This window comes from Liolophura sinensis, chromosome 8 (assembly GCF_032854445.1).
Source record: "Liolophura sinensis isolate JHLJ2023 chromosome 8, CUHK_Ljap_v2, whole genome shotgun sequence".
Taxonomy (NCBI): Eukaryota; Metazoa; Mollusca; class Polyplacophora; order Chitonida; family Chitonidae; genus Liolophura; species Liolophura sinensis.
Genome location: NC_088302.1, coordinates 50014008 through 50037133, shown reverse-complemented (window position 1 = coordinate 50037133; position 23126 = coordinate 50014008). Strand labels below are relative to the sequence as shown.

The window sequence follows — 23126 nt, the reverse complement described above, 5'->3', positions numbered from 1 at the left end:
ATCCTCTGACACCGCATCTTCCTCATCTTGGTGCCTGGACATGGATATACATGATGAAGGTTGTCACATAGGATGTTACATAGGGTGTCACATAGGATGTCACCTATGGTGTCACATAGGGTGTCACACAGGATGTCACCTATGTGTCACATAGGGTGTTACATAGGATGTCACCTAGGCTGGACTGTCCCCTTCAATTTGGTGAGTATGCATGAAGAAAACTTCTATAAAATTGTGTTTTGTATTGTGGCTCTGCTTGTTGAGTTTGTGTTCTTCTGCTGTTCATTGGTTCAGTGTTTGCCTCACTGAATGGCCATTAACAGAACACCAGACATTACACCACACTCAGTCACAGTGTGACACAAGGCATGACACCACATCCAATCGCAGTATATTAACACCAGACATGATACCATTCCCAGTCGCAGTTTAAATGTCTGAAATGCCGTTCAGTCATGCCTTACATGGTAAGAATTAAAGGATTGGTAATTACATATAGTTGCTTAAAATTGCCAGACGTTCACTATCACTGCGGGTCCTGAAATTAACCCTCGTCCTCTGATCTAGTTGGCTGATCCAAGACCATGGAATTGTGACAGGTCTGGTCAGCTGATCCAAGACCATGGGAATTGTGACAGGCCTGGTCATCTGATCCAAGGACCATGGGAATTGTGACAGGTCTGGTCTGCTGATCCAAGACCATGAGAATTGTGACAGGCCTGGTCCGCTGACCCAAGACTATGGGAATTGTGACATGCCGGGTCAGCTGATCCAAGACCATGGGAATTGTGACAGGCCTGATCCACTGATCCAAGACCATGGGAATTGTGACAGGTCTGGTCTGCTGATCCAAGACCATGGGAATTGTGACAGGCCTGGTCTGCTGATCCAAGACCATGGGAGTTGTGACAGGCCTGGTCTGCTGATCCAAGACCATGGGAATTGTGACAGGCCTGGTCCGCTGATCCAATACCATTGGAATTGTAACAGGCCTGGTCCGCTGATCCAAGACCATGGGAATTGTGACAGGTCTGGTCTGCTGATCCAAGACCATGGGAATTGTGACATGCCTGGTCTGCTGATCCAAGACCATGGGAATTGTGACAGACCTGGTCTGCTGATCCAAGACCATGGGAATTGTGATAGGCCTGGTCTGCTGATCCAAGACCATGGGGATTGTGACAGTCCTGGTCTGCTGATCCAAGGCCATGGGAATTGTGACGGGCCTGGTTTGCTGATCCAAGACCATGGGAATTGTGACAGGCCTGGTCTGCTGATCAAAGACCATGGGAATTATGACAGGCCTGGTCTGCTGATCCAAGACCATGGGAATTGTGACAGGTCTGGTCTGCTGATCCAAGACCATGGGAATTCTGTCAGGCCTGGTCTGCTGATCCAAGATCATGGGAATTGTGACAGGTCTGGTCAGCTGATCAAAGACCATGGGAATTGTGACAGGCCTGATCCACTGATCCAAGACCATGGGAATTGTGAGAGGTCTGATCTGCTGATCCAAGACCATGGGAATTGTGACAGGCCTGGTCTGCTGATCCAAGACCATGGAATTGTGACAGGTCTGGTCTGCTGATCCAAGACATGGGAATTGTGACAGGCCTGGTTTGCTGATCCAAGACCATGGGAATTGTGACAGGCCTGGTTTGCTGATCCAAGACCATGGGAATTGTGACAGGCCTCGTCTGCTGATCAAAGACCATGGGAATTGTGACAGGCCTGGTCCGCTGATCCAAAACCATGGGAATTGTGACAAGCCTGGTCTGCTGATCAAAGACCATGGGAATTGTGACAGGCCTGGTCCACTGATCCAAGACCATGGGAATTGTGACAGGCCTGGTCTGCTGATCCAAGACCATGGGAATTGTGACAGGCCTGGTCCGCTGATCCAAGACCATGGGAATTGTGACAGGCCTGATCCGCTGATCCAATACCATTGGAATTGTAACAGGCCTGGTCTGCTGATCAAAGACCATGAGAATTGTGACAGGCCTTGTCCACTGATCCAAGACCATGGGAATTGTGACAGGCCTGGTCCACTGATCCACGACCATGGGAATTGTGACAGTTTGATAAGAACTGGTCCAACTGATCAGTGATTTATCAACGTTTAATTCAGTTACCAATGAACTTTATATCTCAAATGCTTATTTATTTATAATTAGCTACTGTTGTATTGTTAAATTGAGTGTAAAAAAATATTGGGAGAAAGCACAGTAATCTGAGTAATATGGCAATAAAATCACTAGATAATGAGGCTGGATTTAAACATTTTTACTTGGTAGTCTTCGCCGAATGATGTCATACAAGTCTAACCTTTACGAGCTGTCAGAGCTTCACCATTTAGTTCATTGTTAAAAGGCCACACAAGTGACCACAAGCATATCGAATTTCTCCTTGAAATGTTTTGTCGTTCTGCATACGGTTGAAAAAACAGATTGTCAAAGAACGTTGGAGTTTGTTTTCATCTGAAAACTTGAGCTTTTACAAGTTTTCAGATGATTTGGCCCTCAGGAAAGCGTGGATTGACGGCACAAGACAGAAGGGTTTTATACCCACCAAACACAGCTACATCTTTGCTGGGCTATCAGGAGATGGGATAAGAAATCCTGGCGGACAGCTAAATTTTAACAGCAGGGAGGAAAAATTAGGCTTTAAATATATGCATATAAACTCTGGTGATAGGGTTTGGTGGGTGTCAAAGCAGGAGTTCATTTGTCATTAGTTTGATCAATCTTTGGTATGCCGGTAAAATGACAGAAAAGTAGATACAACCACAGGATGGCTTCCAGTGAATGTCGCTTTGATACACGCTATCCCAATTGGCAGCTAAGGGAAGGCTAGCGGTTTCTGACTGGCTACAGAGAACAACTAAAGCTGAGAAAAATCAAAAACTAATCGTGTTACTTGGCTGCGTAAATCAAGAATTAATGACTGGGCATGATATACTATGTAGTAACATTTTTGAAGGAAATCCACTCGGGGAACAGAATGATATTTAGTGTAAAGCCGACATAAGGAAAGAATAGTAAATATTAAATCTGATACGCTGAATTTCACTTAAAATTAAGCATTTTTCAAGTGACACATTTTACTGGATTCTAAATGATTCATTCACCTAAATGGGCCATTTAAGAGCTTTTTCTTAAGTTTGATTATTTCTTATCAAATAATGCTAAGTGTCAGCATCAGGAGTATCATTTTAAGGCTTTCATATCCTTATGAAGGAGCATTTTTGCATGCCACGAAATGTAGACCTACAGTGTAACACAGGATAAAGCTATAGCTTACCAGTCCACATTGCCAGTGCATTTGGAAATGCCTGGACAAAGATCAAATTCAATGTCTGGAAACTCAGAATCTGAAGTCTCACCAGAGATGACCGTGTCAAAAATCGGAACACTGTGGGCTCAGATTGATATGGCTGTATATCTGCTTCTCTGTAGCTAGGATCCATCTCAAAAATGACATCGTTTCATTACGAATTCCCAGGTTATATAGACCAGCTAGACTTGGGTTGGCCATCTATGACGTCACCCGCTGAGCTTTACCAGGCGGCCCTCTAGAGATCGGCTACGGTAGTAAATCTTTTGTCTTTGATGGATTTGAAGTCATAATTACGTTTCTCAGAGGCCCTCCTGATAAAATACTGTTAAACAGGGTATAATGTTTATACTTAGTACAAGTAGCTAAATCTGGACACCAATCCTTCAACAAGCAATCGTCTACAAATATGGCTTTTATTATTATAGGCTATACATTTATTTCAAAATGATATCATACTATATAGTGTATAGTGTAACGATGGTTGCCATTTAGCTGAAGTATTGGTTAATTTCGAGGAGGACCAGTTGACATCAAATGGCATCATTTTGTTACGAATTCCCAGTGGTTCTATTTGCCAATAACATTTTGTAGTTAATTTTGACTTCTGCTGTGAATTTAATTTTCAGACAGTGTCTGATAAAACAAAGCTTTTTGAAGGTTTTTGTTTTTTCAGAAATTTTCAGTTGCATGGAAATATTTTGAAACTGAGATGCTAGCTGCTGATACTGTACATGCTGGTAGCTTCAGGTATCAACTTACCTGTGTCAGGCATGTTCTTTGAAGCTGACACCTGTTATCCAAGCAGGGGTATGTAACCTACATTCCTCATGCATCGTTAAGTGACAGATTGGGGTTAGGGTTTGAATGGAAAGATTAGATCTAATCTGGCTACAATGCCAACATTGTTGTCTCTCAATGGAATACCTCTGTCTAGAGTAATGTGGAAGTATTGAGAAGAAATTAAATGCTTTATCACATGTCTGTTTGTGGACTTACATGGGTTTTACATTTATTACTATGTCTAGCTATAAACCTTACAGATGAACTACAACACTCATCATTGTCTCCAACACAATTCAATTTTCTGTCCTTTTTTTGCTGATAGGTTCTCATGTTTCAAACAGTTGTCACTTGAAATGGTTTTATGTACATATAGATCGGACCCCGAGATCACGAAACGATCTAAACTTTAGTCAAAATTTCAAATCGCTTTAAAATTGTTGTTTCTGGTGTGACAAGGTCAAAATATTGCTTGACCATGTAAATTGTAGGCAAGTTATTGTACAACAAATTTCAGCTTAAATAATGGCAAGGAATATATCAGAGTTAATGATTAAAATTTTGATTTAAGTCTAAGTCTACTTGTAATGGAAAAAATTTATTAACCATTTCCAAATCTAGACAAATCCAAATGTGTTTTGGCATTTTTCTGTCTGCAAGGTAACAGATATTTCGTCATCAGTGGTTATCATAGAGAACAGATATTTCATCATAAGTGGTTGTCATAGAGAACAGATATTTCACCATAAGTGGTTGTCATAGAGAACAGATATTTCATCATCAGTGGTTGTCATAGATAACAGATATTTCATCATCAGTGATTGTCATAGATAACAGATATTTCATCATCAGTGGTTGTCATTGAGAACAGATATTTCACCATAAGTGGTTGTCATAGATAACAGATATTTCATCACCAGTGGTTGTTATTGAGAACAGATATTTTATCATCAGTGGTTGTTATTGAGAACAGATATTTCACCATAAGTGGTTGTTATAGAGAACAGATATTTTGTCATCAGTGCAGATATTTTGTCATCAGTGGTTGTTATAGAGAACAGATATTTCACGATCAGTGGTTGTTTTGAGAACAGATATTTCATCATCAGTGGTTGTTTTGAGAACAGATATTTCATCATCAGTGGCTGTCATTGAGAACAGATATTTCATCATCGGTGGTTGGTCATAGAGAACAGATATTTCATCATCGTTGGTTGGTCACAGGGAACAGATATTTCATCATCAGTGGTTGTCATAAAGAACAGATATTTCATCATCAGTGGTTGTCATTGAGAACAGATATTTCATCATCAGTGGTTGTCATAGAGAACAGATATTTCATCATCAGTGGTTGTCATAGAGAACAGATATTTTGTCATCAGTGCAGATATTTTGTCATCAGTGTTTGTTATAGAGAACAGATATTTTGTCATCAGTGCAGATATTTTGTCATCAGTGGTTGTTATAGAGAACAGATATTTTGTCATCAGTGGTTGTTATAGAGAACAGATATTTTGTCATCAGTGCAGATATTTCTTCATCAGTGGTTGTTATAGAGAACAGATATTTTGTCATCAGTGGTTGTTATAGAGAACAGATATTTTGTCATCAGTGCAGATATTTCGTCATCAATGGTTGTTATGGAGAACAACAGTTTGTATTCAGAACCGTTTTAGTTTGTTTGTGTCTCTTGTATGTTTTCTTATTAATGCTCAGGTATCATCTGGCTTTGTTACATTCTGTCTGGAAGAAAAATGTACGTGTTAAACACCTGCCTGGAAATAGGCAAACTGTTACCCTTTTGGATCACCTACAGCATGCCTTAGGTAAAAGTCAATTCCCTCTTTATAATTTATTTGTTATTTGCAGCCCTGGGAAAAAGGGGGAAAATGTTTTTGATAAAAAATATACGTGATGAATAGCACTGTTTTACAGATTAGAGAGTTATCAATCACGCATTTTCGTGTATGTGATAAATATATGATATGATAAATGTATATATCAAATATCATAATTCTGTCACAGTAATCATGCTATTAAAGTGGAAGAATGGATTTAGACACATTAAAGCTTATAGAGAATGCAGGAATGTGAGTTGTTTATGTAAATTACATTATTGATACTTTCCTGTATTTTAATTGTTTTATAATCGTCGATTATTATTTACCCTAATTTCCTGATTTTGTTTTTGGTTATGGTGTTTCAGTGCAATATATACAATCATTTTCACATACACATGTAAACTGTTTCAGGGTTAAATATCATGTGCTTTAAAGTGTCAGTAATCAGCATATAAAATTTCAGGCAGTTTAAGGTAATCGGTGTTTGGACCTTGGAATGTATACATGATGACATTTTCAGACTTGCAAGTCACTGATTGCTGTACAATTTGTTAGCAGCTCTTTGTTTTAAAGCCTTGGCAATGGCATTGCACAAATTACATAATTCCAAGGTGCTTATGAGCTTAAGTTAATTCTTAAGTTAATTACCAGTACAGAAAAAGTGTTGTTTGCTCCCAAGTAAGGTAATAAGGCACAGTAGAAAACTAGAAATAGATGTACAGAGTTTATGCGATCAAGATGTCAAGCTGAAAAACGAAGAGCAAAACTCAAACTTTACATCAAGAATCACAATAAAAAATCACTCATGGTATTGTAAAATCATAAACTGATGACAAAATCAACGCATCAATAATTCTGATACAACTTAGGCATATTGATAATATTTTGAGGACATGGAGCACAAAATAATTGTACCATGATCAGCTGATTGCTAAAAGATCACTAAAATGCATGGAATGCACATGGAGCACAAACTGATTGTTGTTTTTTGGGTGGGGAAAAAATAAATAAATACCGCGGTCATTTTGACAGTGCATGCATAAGGCTGTTATAATAGAGCACTGATAGGCTATGTTGGTAATTCGTTAGCTGAAGTTAGATCTATACTTATGTATGTGTCTCTGTATTTAATTGGTCATTTCATCCACAGGTGTATGCTGCAGACGCTTCACCTTTTACAGTGTACAGAGTACTGATGTGCAGTGGCGGTCGCCATGCCACGATGAACCTAGCCAAATACATCATGGACCATTTACCAGATCGATTTGTCTGCGATAGCTTCCCTGCAGTACACCTCCTGTCTGACAGGAAACTTAGTGGAAGCCAGTCATGTGGGAGGACCACAGGGCAGTGATTGGATCTGCCAGACTTATTGCTCACCATTACTGATGTTTAATGAATGAGGGCATGTGGGAGGCTGTACAGTGGTTGAGGCATGTGTGTGTGGGATCCTGAGCCAAAGACAGTGGCTTGGTGCCTGGCTGGGATGTAAAAGATGTACATGTATAGATTAGGCTGACAATGGTGGGTCCAGCCAGTGGCTGCATGGCTGGGCTGTAATGCACACTCTGTGGTATAACTGTAGGCGAGTCTACTGAGCAAATAGAGATCAATGGTTCCCAGAGTGGATCTCCAGATTTCTTCTGACAGAAATGGTGTGATGCCAGAAAACCAGGACCATTCTTAGTCAGGTGCTTGTGGAAGTATCCTGCATCTCCTGACCCCTTGCCCTGGTCTCCCCACCCCAGGGGTACTGTGAAGGTCACCCTGATCTACTAGTGAGGGATGAGCGTCTGGACAAGAATCCAGGAGATCAGGTCAATTCTACAGGCATGGCCCAGAAGGTGAGCCAAGCATTACACTACTGTACCGCACTACACCATATACACTTCCAAGTCATGTGATGGTCAGTGTGGTTCATGAGTTCCCTTCAAAGTAAATGTACATCTATGTGATATTTATAAGGCTTTTGGTGAAGTCCTCTTATTAGTCTAAACAAACAAATTCATTTTTATCTTGTGGATGAAGATACAGTTTTAGGTTGCAAAAACAATCACAGTTTGTAATGGAAACATTAGACTGTTCATCTATAATCCTATAACTGCTAATACTGAAGGAGGGTTATTGGTTTGTTTTTGTTTGTTTTTTTTTTGTTTTTTTTTTCAATATTTCTTCACTGATGTAATATTTGCTATGTTGCTCACTTATACAATGTTTTGGAGTTCACCAATCAATGATGCATTTATTGATACAAAACATAGTTTTAACTTTATTGATACAAGTTAGAATGTGTTACCTATGTCATATTCTCCTCTGTTGATATAATGTTTAGCTCTTACTCCATTTACCGATCTGATAGCACAGTTGGTAGAGCGTCCGCTTCGGGAACGGTAGATGCAGGGTCAATCCTGGGTCATGTCACACCTAAGACTTTAAAAGATGAAGTTGTAACTTCCTCGCTTGGAAGCACAAAGAGGAAAGTGCAATGACTGGTTGACCCGTATCAGTATAATGGCTCGGGCGGGCGGCTTACTTGCCTTCAGTAAGGCAGCACTAGATGTAAAAGCAGTGGAAATCCGTCCTGCAACAAGGAGACACATTACCTGCACCCTACGGATCCCTTCGTCGTCATATGAAAAATTGTTATTTACGATGTTAAACCCCAAATACTCACTCTTACTCGATTAAACAATGTTCACAATGTTACCCCATTGATCTTATATTATGTTCAGAAGGTTACCCCAGTGATCTTATATTATGTTTACAAGGTTACCCCAGTGATCTTATATTATGTTTACAAGGTTACCCCAATGATCTTATATTATGTTTACAAGGTTACCCCAATGATCTTATATTATGTTTACAAGGTTACCCCAGTGATATAACATTTACATTGTTAGTCTATTGGTGTAATGTTTACAATGTTAGTTCAATGGTGAATTGTTTACATTGTTACTCTAATGATGGTATGTTTAGAATTATAATGATATATGGATGAAAATCATTGATATGATGAAAATTTACCCTAGTGATAAAATATTTACAATTTTACCCCAACACAATGTTTACATGAAACATGTTCACAGTGTTATTCTACTGACACATTGTTTACAGTGTAACTTTACTGATGCAATGGTTATTGCAAAGTTGCTATTCCATTGATGCAATGTGAATTGTAATACATTGTGTATTGTAAACGAAGAACTGGGTTTACATCCTGTTTTCCACATCATTCAAAATGATTCTTTCACTTAGCATAATACTTGATTGGTTTGTCTCTCGGCTGGTAAATACATCTGTAAAATATGGCAAAAACCTTGTACAGTGTACATGGCAATACAACACAACAGTATTGATCTACACTATTGATCTGTAGATATAGAGATATAACATTGTCCTTCCTGATTTGACCACTTGCCAGGTTTTGTATTGCCACTTTATGCAGAAGTGATGACTTCCTGTCTCTATATACCTACTGTAAATCGGCTTATGGCGGGTATTCAGTCTTCATGGCAGCATTTGTAAATGCGAATACTGAATGTGTAAATCAAGTGTTGGTTATACAGTGTTGTGTATGTAGTGACAGGATGCACGCCAACATTTCTATGGTCTGTGTTCTCCCTACAGACAGAGAGAGTCATTATATCATGAATGTTCATCCTGCCAAACAGATTTCGTTAGGGATTAACATATAGGGTTCAGATGTAACCTCAGTCTTGAGAGCTTTTGTTTTGTGGCGCTGAGTTAGTAGACACTGTATCTGGAAAATATAGCTCTGACCTCATTGCAAGACTTCAAACATTCCTGGCTCTGTCCATCATAGTGACATCACAGTAATACAGCCACATCAAATAGCGAGGTAGATAATTAGTGATTATTCCTACGGATTGTGTGTAATTGCATAATAATGAAATCTTGACATTGTACTAGTTCACATTCCATTTATTTATATGAGTTGGGTTGATCTCAAGAACTACACCCCCAAATATTTGCCTGAATTTTAGTCTATGTTTTCACTTGAGGATGGAATGTATACATTCCTCGGTGACCTGTACACACGTTCATTGTTACTAACTAATGCCTCAATATCCGTGGAATTTGGCATTGACATTACATGTATATTACATACATATTTGGATTCCGTTGTTAATCTGACTAGTACATATTTACATAGATACATATTACAGCTGCTGATATAGACTCTCTCCTACACATACTGGATTTGGCCTGAACATTTGTCAAAAATAATATATTAAAAAAAGTAATGCAATTCATTTCTATATATATATATATATATATATATATATATATATATATATATATATATTTTTCCCTTTTGAGAGGCAAATGAAGGTCATAAGATATTACTATAGGATGGTGCTGAAACTTTTTAAAGTAATATATCAATGTACCTTTCACACAAACCTCAAACTCTAGGTGTCAATTAAAACAGACATTCGTCAGCTGTCTTCCAAAATTGACTTTCCAAATAATCGCAAGGCCAATTTCCAAAACAACATTTAAAAAAAAATTTTCTGAGATCAATAAAAATGTCAGAATTGAGAATAATGAATAACTTTAATACAGGCACTATAAACCTTCAACCTTTCCGACTGACCAATGTATCAGTTTTTTCAGTGGAATTTATGCATATAATTATCATGAAAGTGACACAAAAATGGTTTGTTTTTGCCACTATAGATACAAGCTTCATAAAACTATTCAGATTATTTATTTGAGTTGTATCAGACTGTTTCAAAATATTGATTATACAGGCTTTTGAAAAGGTTATGAGCAAAATTTGAGGTCACTGTATATACAGTATGTATGGTTCCTGATATAATTGTAAGACCACTGTAAGCTAGCCCATCTAGTCAAATAGTGAAGTCATAAATATCCTAGGAATTGAATGATAACTATTATATAATGGATAAGATCCTGAGCATGTTGTGTGACCCAGTACCTGCATGTCCTTGGCAGATGGACTTATCATTCATGAGAGGAATGCAGGCTTCCTCATCTTGTTGATTCTTAATGGTACATGTATAAGTGAGATGTGCATTCATGATTTAAGAGTTTGGGAATTGAAACTCTTCCTGGTCTTTTAACTGAAGCCCTTGGACACATGTTCCAATATATGGGATGTAATATGGCTTTGTGTATTTGAAAGCTTATAATTGGCAGAACACGAACGTGAATTAAGTCATAGATGAAGTCTGAGTGGAACTCCACCTACGCATTAAAAACCATCCCACCTAAATGTTTTTATGTTCTTGTCTTTTTCTGACTATAATGAGCATTTTAAAGTTTTGATATTTTCTGTTACATTTTTGTTGTCATCATAAAGTGTGAATATCTATTAATTAACTTGAGAATTAATACAAAGCCAATTTGCCCACACAGAAGTCACAAACGGCAAGTAAACAACTTTATCATTTACACCTCATCATTTAAGTAAGCATATGTTTTTGATGTGAAAAACACATACTTGATCCCAGTTTAAATTTGCTTAGCTTATTTCAGCTTATTTTTTTAATGCTTTGTTGTCAAACACAAGCTGTTTCTTTGGTAACGTCATATAGTGGTATATTTTAGGGATGCATGATCACGGACACTCGTTTATTTTGATTTGATCGTTAAATTATCCAGTGACAGTGAAGGAGATGTTTTTTACACCTTGGTAAAAACATAGTATCAATAGATTTTACAGACTTTTTCTAAAGGATGTAAGAAATGTAACTGAAATGATGATTGTTAAAGTTTGGTTTTATCATTAATTTAATAACATAAGATTTGAATCAGTAGGTTGAATGTTGCCATTTCTCATTCTTTGGGGGATACTTTGCTATATTGTCATTTGTTTCTGAAATTTGAGGAATTTCTGAAACTGAAATCTGGCGCTAGTTGCTTGCGTGCATGGTGGAAACACAAGCGTTGTTCCCTCCTCCAGTAGTTTACTTCACGGCTTCTCTGCCCCCATCAATGGTATAACTCATTAAGAGCAGCCTTATCTTTAAAACCATTTTTACAACTTAAAAGAAAGCTGGAAACTTTATTTGTACTGTATGCTACATACTTTTAAGCCTCTGAAGATTAATATTACATCTCACAAATCCTTTAATACAGTCTAAACCAAGTAGTCATAACCCAGCATTACCCTGGTCACACGAAGCCACCTATTCAGCTATACAGCCACTCTGTCCAAGACTCTGTCCATGACTAGTCTCTGTGGTCAAGGTGGTGTGAACTACTGTGCAGCTAGCTGTGGCCTGGCATGCTATTATAGTGGAGGCTGACTGTGTGGGTTAGCTGTTAGTCCAGGCTGGCCAATCGCCTTACCTCAACAATTGATTAGTGCCTGGATGTACCTCATTGGTAATGCTGGCTTCTGATGACACATACAGCTCTGACTCAGGGATGTCTACCACCCTCTGCCATCGTTTGGTGCCCCTGATGGTATAAGGCTGAAGGCTGCTGGTCTGGGTGACAAAATAAAACCCCTCATTGCTAAGGTATCCGTCCTCCCTTTATAGAGCCACCGAAGGTTAAAACCCACTCCTTTCTAATAGTCCATCCATAAACCGCTGACTTAGATTTGAATGGCCTTGGTTTTACAAGGTTTCCTTGTACATGATGGAGTATGTAGTGTCACTTATTTACTTAAGCTGAAATATCTGAAGGCCAAGATATTCCCAGAGGGTCGGTGTCTACATCCCAAGGACTCTTGTAGGAGATTTATCAACGTCATGAGATATAGCCCCTGTGGTCATACATGGAGTACATGTGTGCTGATACACGTAGCTCCAGATACTCACATGAACTGCTTAGTTCACATTCAGCTTTTATTACAAAGAGCCCTTGCCATATACAAGGATTATCCTCACAAGTTACAGGTTCAATCCCAGCCTACCACAGGGAATTTTTACTCTTCGCTCTCTTGTACAACTCATGAGGCTTTGGTGACTATAAGACACAGGTATAACCATTTGCAAAGTATGCCTATTTCTTTTAATTTTTGGAACACCTGATCTGCTCATTTGAGCCAATATATATGAGGCAGGAATAGATAATCTAATGAACAACATACTCACATCTTTACTTTTCCAAAAGAAATGTAATATTCTACTTTCAACACTGCTAACACTCTGCCCCAAAAATGAGAAGAATTAGGGTACATGTACCTTTTTATTGAACACCTATTTTCCAATGTTGTGCATAATTTGTGCATCACATGTGGGAAAGTTTGTTAGTAATTTGCCAAAAGTTCATGGTTTAAGCCAGTTACTATGGCTTCCTTCACCAATAAGTTACTGATTGCCATCTCAGAAGTTAAAAATTCTTAAGTATGATGTTAAACAACAGTCAGATTTAAATGAAGTTGTAATGTAAGGTAGCTGGAGTATAGTGGGCTGGATATATATGATACTCATATCTCCTGTATAATGAAAATGTATACAGTCTTCAGTGAATATTACACTGTACCAATGGCCACACAAGTGTGGGCGGCAGTTTATTGCCACCAAGGCCCCACAAACGGTGAAAGCTGCAGAATCTACAAATTCCTTGTCCATTGCCAGATTTGAACCAGCACCTTGTGTGTCATTGCGTTGAAAGGCAAGTGTCTGTCCACTAGACCACGACCTTCTCCTTACCCTTGTTATATACACAGGAATTGTCCATGTTACAGGAACTGTATTTCTATCCCTAGATGAGCTATATGCGCCACAGCTGTAGATGAAGTCTAGTGGGGCTGTATAGACAGCTCATACCTGTACATGTACACCAGTGACAGAATCCTGCCATAAGTTAGCAGTGAGCATAAATCATCAAGTTGCAGCAGGCATAGTGGCACAGTATGATAATGATGGTTATTTAGATAAAATGCTAGCTGTACATTAGGGATATGTAAATTTATTTGTACACTGTAATTGTGGTTAATTGGAAATATTCATGGAGAGCAACACTTTCCATTTGACATTTCATTTTTTTCTATTTTTTTGTACATTTAAATGGCCCGTGACATTTTGGTATTATTTTGTTCTGGTATTGATTAAGCTCAGACTGTGTGTGTGATATTTGACTCCGGCAGCAGCAACAGTTTAAGATGACCTGTTGAGTACTTCTCTACCAAAAGGCTGTTTATACTTATACTGGTATAGTAGTAATCTTCTATTCATGTGTTTTTGTGAGGTTGTGTTTTCTCATCTATTCAAATCGTTACAGCTTAAAATCATGATTTGTTACAATGGTGTGGGAGAAAGCAAACAGTGGTTATGTTTGCTATGTGGACAATCTGCTTGGTTTTACAGCAATGTTATGTGGCTGTGATGACATTGGATTACTGAATAGACTGTTGTACATGATCTCTGTGTCAATATTGACGTGTGACAGAGATAGGGGTATAGCTGTTCTACCTGTGTCCCCACCCTGTTATAAGACCAGCTTACCTGACCAGGTTGTCTGGTTGCAGTCAGACAGGTATGTTTCCATGGATATATGATCTTTGAATCCCATGTAAGACTTTGACATATTAGATATTGATTGTGAAATTTTAATCTTCTCACAACGTAAAAACAGTGAACTAAATGACACACCTAAAAATGAAAATGCCTGTCTGTTGACATAGTGTGGGTTTTGCATAAGTCCCTTAAGGTTATACAAAAAGTTGTTATAATTGTAAAATGAGGTGGGATAACCCCATATTATGCCTGTGTGCTTGGAATTATGGTAATATTATACCATATGGTTTTATGGATTTTTTATTCTAGGCATAGTCCTCAAAACTAGGCAATAAAATTTCACGACCAAGTCATCAAATAAAACGTCAGTGTCAAATACATGTACATATAAGTGTCTAGTGTAAGTGAAATTTTTTGAATACCTTGAAACACCAGCCAGAGAATCAGTGTACATATATAGTCATCTAATTTATAGATATCATCTGCCAACATATCTCACATTATATACTGGTGACATTGTTACCTGGTTTAGATTCATTAAGTGCATTGCAGACCTTCAAATCTAATGTGAGTTCCTGTACAGCTTTAAGTCAGAGGGTTGGTCTCATTCCTGGAGGAGAGAGGACGGTCACTTTGAGCAAGATGGTTTCCTCTACCCATAAACCTGGATTCGATCATGTGAAACGTTCTTAATTGAGGCGTCCAACATCAATTAAAACAAATCCAACTGAATCCCAGGAGAGATATGATATTCTTATGTAAGCCAAACCACTTCTCTAGAATTGGAACACCTTTTGTAAGACTAACTTTGAAACTGAGACTATTACACGCCTTTGATATTCCACACTTAAATTGCCATGTTTTCACCAAATGTCATTTTTTCCAGTATTGATAAACCTCAATATTTCTATTATCAATAATTGCTTGTTAAGAAATGACTGTGTAATAAAATCTGCTATATTAGTTTTGAATGAATGAATGATTGTGGCTTAACGCCACATCGGCAATATTTCAGCCATATCGTGGCGATATTAGTTTTGATGTTATGCTACCTGTGTAATCAGTGGATAATCAGTGAGGTTAGAATCGGTCTAACGTTTCTCATGTGTGATGTGCTACCTGTCACGTGTAATCTATGGATATGGTCAGTGAGGTGTTGTTGTGTGTTTGAGCTATAATGTTACGTCACCTGTGTAATCAATAGATAATCAGTGAGGTTAGATTGTGTATTTCATTTCTGATATGTGTGATGTGCTACCTGTCATATATAATCTACGGAGAGATGGTCAGTAAGGTGTTCTTGTGTGTTTGAGCTATAATGTTACGTCACCTGTGTAATCAATAGATAATCAATGATGTATATTTACCAATTTCAGCTATAGTCTGTGTATAAATCCATACGTAATCAATAGTGTTTCAGTTAAAATATTATTCATCGTATATTTAGTCAATACAAAATCATTGAAGAGTTAAATTAACTGTACTGGAGTCCTAATGACACGCTGCATGTACAGGGGCATTGCATACATGTAGGTACAAAGCCTGTTTTATTATGTTGGTTTTTAATACCTGTACTCTGGCCCACCTAAGATGTTTGCAGAGGGAGTTTTTGACTAGACCACACCTTACCTGCCTTGTACATGTACCTGTAGAATCCTGTTAGCAGAGTACTAGCCTGCACCCACCTGTCCTTGTCTCTGTACCACAACTGCAGTGGAGAGTATATGGAAGTTTACTGGCTGCATCAGTGTATGGTACCCAGATTAGTGTGAGTGCATGACCTTAAAGTCAGATCCAGATTTCTGATGGACCAAAACAGAACCCAAAATATTGGTTTTCAGGAAAGTTACAGTACTTTTAAATTTTATTAATTGTCTTTTGTGCATGGAATTAATAAAGATGCCTGGTAGCATTTATGGATGATAATTTTTATGCAGAACCAATGGCAGGGTTACAAGAGGTAAGTAGTGTAATTTTTCTTATCACATTTTTGTTTCCGGATTGTAATACTACAAAACATGATGTAATAACCCAACATTGACACGTTTTACTTCTGTTGAGTGGGATTATATGTACAGTATTCAGGTGTGTAGACAGCAATGTGCTTACTGTATAGTTATGATATAATTGTTACACCTAGAATGTAATGTTTCTACTTCAGTAAGTGAGGGGGCATTCTACCTGTCCTTATATAGTTAGAGGACACCCTCTAATTTGCTGGAGCCTGGGTCACACTGACTTATCTTTGATAACCTGTCTTCATGAGTTTATTGGATTGCCTGAGCTTTATCATTTATGGGGAGTATAGCCTTTGGTACAGTTTGGGTCTGATGGATATGGGATGGGGTCAAAGGTCATAGTCTGACTGTTCACACACAGAAATCCTTTCCAGTGTCCAAATTTACTTCACAGTAATGGCTGCATTTTGACATACATTAATTCTCATTTTAGGTGTTTGGAGAAAACAGTACTTAATTTCAATGTATTTTTATATATTAAGGTCATGTACACTAGTTGTTTATGTTTTGTACATGTATTTCTACAAAGTGGTAATATTTGTAGTTTTTGTTCAAGATTTTACTATATCATTTGGGTTTGAAGTTGCCTTTTTGTACACAACGAAATGGAGAAAGTAAAGTGGTCTGAAAGTACTAACATTTCACAGACAGAAAGTCCTTTGGCGGTTTAGATTATATTTGACAATAATGGCTGCAGTTTGACAAGTGCATTTACTCCAGGATTAGTCTGTAGTTTAACTTGACCTCAGCAGATCAATCACGATGTACCTGTGGACACAGGTATAAAGCAGATTGATCGTCCTGAACAGGGATATTGACATGCCAAGGCCCTAGACGCTTCTGGACTAGCAGACCTATGGGGAGAAGCATGGAGGTGTTATGGTGATCACTGGCCTCGGGTGTCAGACCATTAAAGGGAGTAATTACCTGTCAGTTTGCAAAGTCAACATGTTAGATGAATTCATGTATATCCATGTGAGAGCCTGTCCATTCCCAAGACAGGTTTTGTGATGTATTTGTGTATGTGCATGTGTGAGTCTGTCCATTCCCAAGACTGGTTGTGATGTATTTGTGCATGTGCATGTGTGAGTCTGTCTATTCCCAAGACAGGTTGTGATGTATTTGTGTATGTGCATGTGTGAGTCTGTCCATTCCCAAGACAGGCTGTGATGTATTTGTGCATGTGCATGTGTGAGTCTGTCCATTCCCAAGACAGGTTGTGATGTATTTGTGCATGTGCATGTGTGGGTCTGTCCATTCCCAAGACAGGTTGTGATGTATTTGTGCATGTGCATATGTGAGTCTGTCCATTCTCAAGACAGGTTGTGATGTATTTGTGTATGTGCATGTGTGAGCCTGTCCATTCCCAAGACAGGTTGTGATGTATTTGTGTATGTACATGTGTGAGTCTGTCCATTCCCAAGACAGGTTGTGATGTATTTGTGTATGTGCATGTGTGAGTCTGTCCATTCCCAAGACAGGTTGTGATGTATTTGTGTATGTGCATGTGTGAGTCTGTCCATTCCCAAGACAGGTTGTGATGTATTTGTGCATGTGCATGTGTGAGTCTGTCCATTTTCAAAACAAAAATGGACAGTATGATGCATTCCAAAATTGACATACACCATTGCTATATTGTTCCAGGTTTTAAAGGCCAAAATCACATTGCTAATGTACCAGGTTTTAAAAGCCAAAATCACATTGCTAATGCTCCAGGCTAGACTGAGTCAGTGACATTGCCAAAGTTCCAGGTTGAAGTAAATCATTTTGCTAGCATCGCAGATTGAGGTGTTCCAAACTGAAGCCATTCACACTACCAATATTCCAAGTTGAAGCCAATCACATTGCCATAGTTCCAGGTTAGAACCATTGACATTGCCAGTGTTCCAGATTGAAGCCAATCACATTGCCAATGTTCCATTGCCTGTGTTCCAGGTTAGAGTGGGTCTCTCATTTAGATCAATTTGTCTGTCCCACTGGCCATTGGATGCCTTCTTTAGGTCATTTACCAAGTCTACTTTGTGTGACATTTGACAAATACATGTAGGCTGACACAGTCAAGTTTATTTATGTCCCTTCCACAAGGACGTCTCATATTGGATTTCTGGGAAGTGCCAAATCATGTTACATAGCCATACATCATGCTTTGCACATAGGTATAGGCCATAAGTGTGCACGTGGTAGTAAGGCATCTATTGAGTGTTCATCATCTGTGTTGAGGTGCTTCCCTGGTGCATTGTCACCTCATCCATGCAGGTCATCAGAGGTTTTGTGTGTTAACTGGACTCTAGGTGACCCTGCCATGTCTCGGAGACGCTTAACCTTTGGCTCCTAAACAGTAAGGACTGCGTGATCTCATACTGAGAGGCCTTCACTGGCTGAGTGATCTGAAGGGCTCTCCACTTCAATTTAGCTATTCACCAGTTAGCAACTCGGCTGTATTTGTATGCTGAGGTTTGTCAGGTACCTTGGACTGGTGCTTTTTCTCAACCAGTGAACATGACTGTCTGATGAAGGTGAAGGCTCATTAACTAGAGTGTAAAATATCAATCGGTTCAACAAATTAAGTGCCTCTGTTTATTGTGCTTAATACATGAATGTCTTACTCAGACGGGAACATTAAAATAAATAAAGATAAATATGAAAAGCAGAAAGTGCTGGTCAGTGAATCTTTTATGCCTCATACCTGTGCCATGAATCTACACTAACTGTATTGGCTAGTGTGGTTAGGAACACATTTATGGACGGTTTTCATGGATAGAAATTAAATATGGATATATCAGAGTTTCACACTCCCTCACCCAACAGGCATAATTAACCTGTTGTAGTGTTGGAGTAAGAAATTTGTGAATACAAATTTTTCTTATCCAGTGCATGTAATCTGCAGAATAGAGCCAAGATATACTTGATGGCATAAAAATTTTTTGTTACAGACTGCCAACAGAGGAAATTCAGGAAAACTAATTTGATCCCATTAACACCTATGTCAAACTACCCTGTTTTACCTCTACTGATGATTCTGCAGAGGGAGGGAAACAGAATAGCCTGATGCTTGAGCTGTTTTTAACATCAGCATCTGAGACTTTCATGTAGGTTATAAATGTTGAGCACCTTGATTGGTATATTGACCGTTCATGATTGATTCTATTGAGATTTTCATCTTGCACATGGGAAGATTGAATAAATGGAATAAGAAAAATGAGATGAGCTTTAAAACATGAAATTCACACCCACTTGTATATATACATATACCCAGCGTATTTAGGGCATATCAGCATGTGATGTATATTTATAGGTCTGTATTATTTCATTTTGTCAGTTGAATTCTGTAGAAGTTTATAAAAGTCCGGATGTGGATTTGATGGGATGATGGGCATGAAATCTATCAGGTTCAGGTGAGAAAGGTGATTGTGCTATCATCAGTGGAGATCTGGTGTCAGTATCAAGGGGTCTGCTCTTAGCTGAGTTTGTATGCCCATAGCTGTCAGTGTCAGGGGGCATTTGTTCGCTGGTGTGCACTCAGACCATACCATGGTAAATCAGCATGTTCAGTAACACCTTATCACTGCTATTGTGTCAGCTTTGTACGCTGTGTTATTCCTTTCACACTGAATACAGATGATTATTGTTATGGGAATTGTCAACTTGCCTTATGCATTGACTGCTCAGATTGCAGCCCTATAAATCATCTCTCCCGTAACTGTAACAATGGAATCTTCCGTTCTTCTTTATCACTATGTCTGGGACCAGTCTACTTGTGTGAATGATGTGGGTTGAGGTAGTTTACCTGTGATACCTATTATCTGAGACTGACTGGGCTGCCTTAAGAAGCCTACCTGGCCAGCGCTATCAAACTGTCTCAGTGAGCCAAGGCTGTCACCTGTGCTCTCCATCCAGTCTCACCTGTGCTAACGAACTCACCCGAGGGCTTCTACCTGTACGCCCCAATCATGTCTACAGAGATTGTTTTAACACATAAGGTAGGCATTTCTATATTTAAGTAGGAGTAAAATCCCAACATCTATTACTGGTCTCATTTCCTGGAATTCGTGGCTTACAGACGTGCCTTAACACTTTACAAGAGTGGCTTTGTGTAACAATTCCTGTGGTTAGGAAAGAAAGTATTATTTTAGGTTTTGAATAAGTAATATTTCTAGCCTGTTTTCATTTCTTCCTACAACCTGTCGCTGCACTTGCCTACTTTACAGAGAATCACTGAGTGGGTGGGCACACATTTATTTTAAACATGTCATTCAGATACTTTTTGAGAAATTTCATGGAAAACTTCTTAATGGAGAATATTGTAAAGACAGTACGACGAGTAAATTAGAATCTGATTGGGATTACTCCTGTCAGGATAAAGTCTGCGTTGTTTCATCTTTTATAAAGCTGTACCATTTGTTAGATCAGCGCTAGACTGAATATGAACTCTGAGAACAATATTAGTCTACAGCTATTGTTCTGTTACATTGTTCTGATTTTTAAACTTCCTCACTGTGGGTAAACAAAAGATATATATATATATATATAGGGCAATATACACCAACTTCTTGTAGTTTTTTTTCACATAAAATGTGATATACAATATGTCTGCTCAAACTTATTTATGCTGTTCTCATGGATCTTCATGAAACACTGCAGTCTTTTTACAGAACTACATTATTACTGTATACATCCTAAAAATCATCCAAGAAGTGCATTTTTAGAGGCAAATAAATGCCGTAAAGTCTTGTGTTTTTTATATCTGTGGACTGTAGCATATATTATTTTCAGACTTATGTCAGCATGCACTATTTTTATATTGATTTCACTTTCTCTAATTAACTCAGGTCTAGTTTTAAGATGGATACTTACAGCTTGTATAAGTTACTTTTTAAAGTGTGATGGTTACCTATGGAACCTCAAGATAAGTCACCTTCCCTAATTCTTCAACCTTTTCGCATATGAAAGAGCAGCATTCGCTACAATTTATGCACATGATTAATTTGATTTTGGAAATAAAACTACATTGGTTGGGTTGGCCAATTTTGGCTTCAAAAAAGTACATCTTCAACGCCTTCAGAACATGCACGAATAAACACCTTGCAAACATGTGAAAAGACAAAATCCCACTAAAATTTCTAATTTAGAAGTACTTCATAGAACACCAATTAAATAAAAGATCAGACATATAAATTATGTGACATCGTCTGAGATATATTTAGATTTTCCAGTTATAAAAGTCCTTTACCCAAAGCCACATGTTTGCATGTATTCAGTAATTTATGATGTTTCTCATTGAGTGTGTTCTTAATGTCATAACTTGTTTGTTAACAAGATATGTATTTTTGGTATGATTTATTGTTTTATCTGATTAAACAACTCAAGTGATCTATAAAAGCAAAACAAAAATGTGTCTTTGTTCAGTCATACTTTCTCCATGGGTTATATGTGTTGTCATCATTTCAAGTTTTAATCCAGGTGAGTTTATAGTTCTGAAATGTTTCGTTGTTAAGGACTTCTAGCCATCTTTAGCTTATGAAACATTCTGTGGTAGGTGTTATGTTGGATGGCTCACGTGAACGGTAACCTATATGTATGTTAAAATGTTCAGTTGTGAAGGACACGACAGCCTTTGTTACCTGTGAATCTTCGATATAGCTATTGTACATGCCATTACAGAACAGGTGCCTCTTCAAGTTCTATTTACATTGGCCATTCTGTTTCTTCTAACCTAGCATTTAATCTTCACTGATGGTAAACATATTCTCCCTCCCAAAAGGATTTTCCAACAGGGGACCGTTGTTGTCGCTGTTTTAATTTTGATAAAGATTATGTGGTGACTACAATTGGCTGTCTATTGCCGTAGCCTGCGAAAGCCTCTTTCACAATGGCTGAGAGAGTTGGGCAGGTAAATGGGTGAAGTGTTAAGGTTGTGGGGACACACAAGGGTGTCTTTCTAAGACTGGGGCTACTCAGGAACTCAGGTGGAGCAGACCTTTTCACATCATCTAAAGCATTGGCACTAAGTGGATCTTTAGAAGGAAGCCCTGAGAAAAAACGGACCCCACTATGAAACCGAGCGAAAAGAAACACAACAAAGTTGTTTTGTGAAGAAAATGCAATAAATGCTCATGGGAAAAGTAGACTTTTATGTATCAATTAAATGCCTGGATGGTCCTCTCAAAGGCAGCAATTGGACTAAAATATTTTTTTTCTTTAGGTATTTACATTTTTTTGTATAATTTCTATGTACAGTGTATAGGAATCGTGTGATACTGTTTAGTTAGGTGATATTTAGAAGTTTTGTTTCTTTGTTTACTTCATGCTGCTTTTATGTGTGAATCAGAGTTTTTTTTTTATTACATTTGACATTTATTTTTTTAAAGAAGAAGCTGATGTTCAGTAAGTGTCACAGACGTATTGATAGTAATCTACGACCACTTTAATAGATGACAAAGAACTTGTGACAGCAGTTGTCTCTGCTTTATTTTCACGCCAGTTTGATCTGTTCATTTGACTTTTGATGGAAGAGGTGGCAAAAGGTGAGGTGGTATTTTTTTTTAGACTAGTATGCTACAAAATAGTAGTTGTGTTAGGTCCTCATACTGATGTTTTTATGGGAACCTGTCAAACATCCAGCAGTAGGAGCCTGACGCCATTTTATTCACATGAAGTGTTCGTTTCCCATCTCATCATTATGACATTAA

At 38.1% G+C, this 23126-nt stretch overlaps 1 protein-coding gene across 2 annotated transcripts in view; it reads left to right on the top strand.

The window, feature by feature from the left end:
* Positions 1–7251: 7251 nt before the first annotated feature.
* LOC135472734 (tripartite motif-containing protein 2-like) overlaps positions 7252–23126 on the top strand; it is a 41905-nt gene continuing 26030 nt past the window's right edge. The window contains exon 1 of one of the 2 annotated variants that reach the window (XM_064752391.1): positions 7252–7804. In XM_064752391.1, the coding sequence (XP_064608461.1) occupies positions 7793–7804 (12 nt within the window). In that variant the 5' untranslated portion in view covers positions 7252–7792. Of the gene's footprint in view, positions 7805–20064; positions 20418–23126 lie in introns of those variants that run through there. The other variant, XM_064752390.1, reaches the window with a different exon arrangement.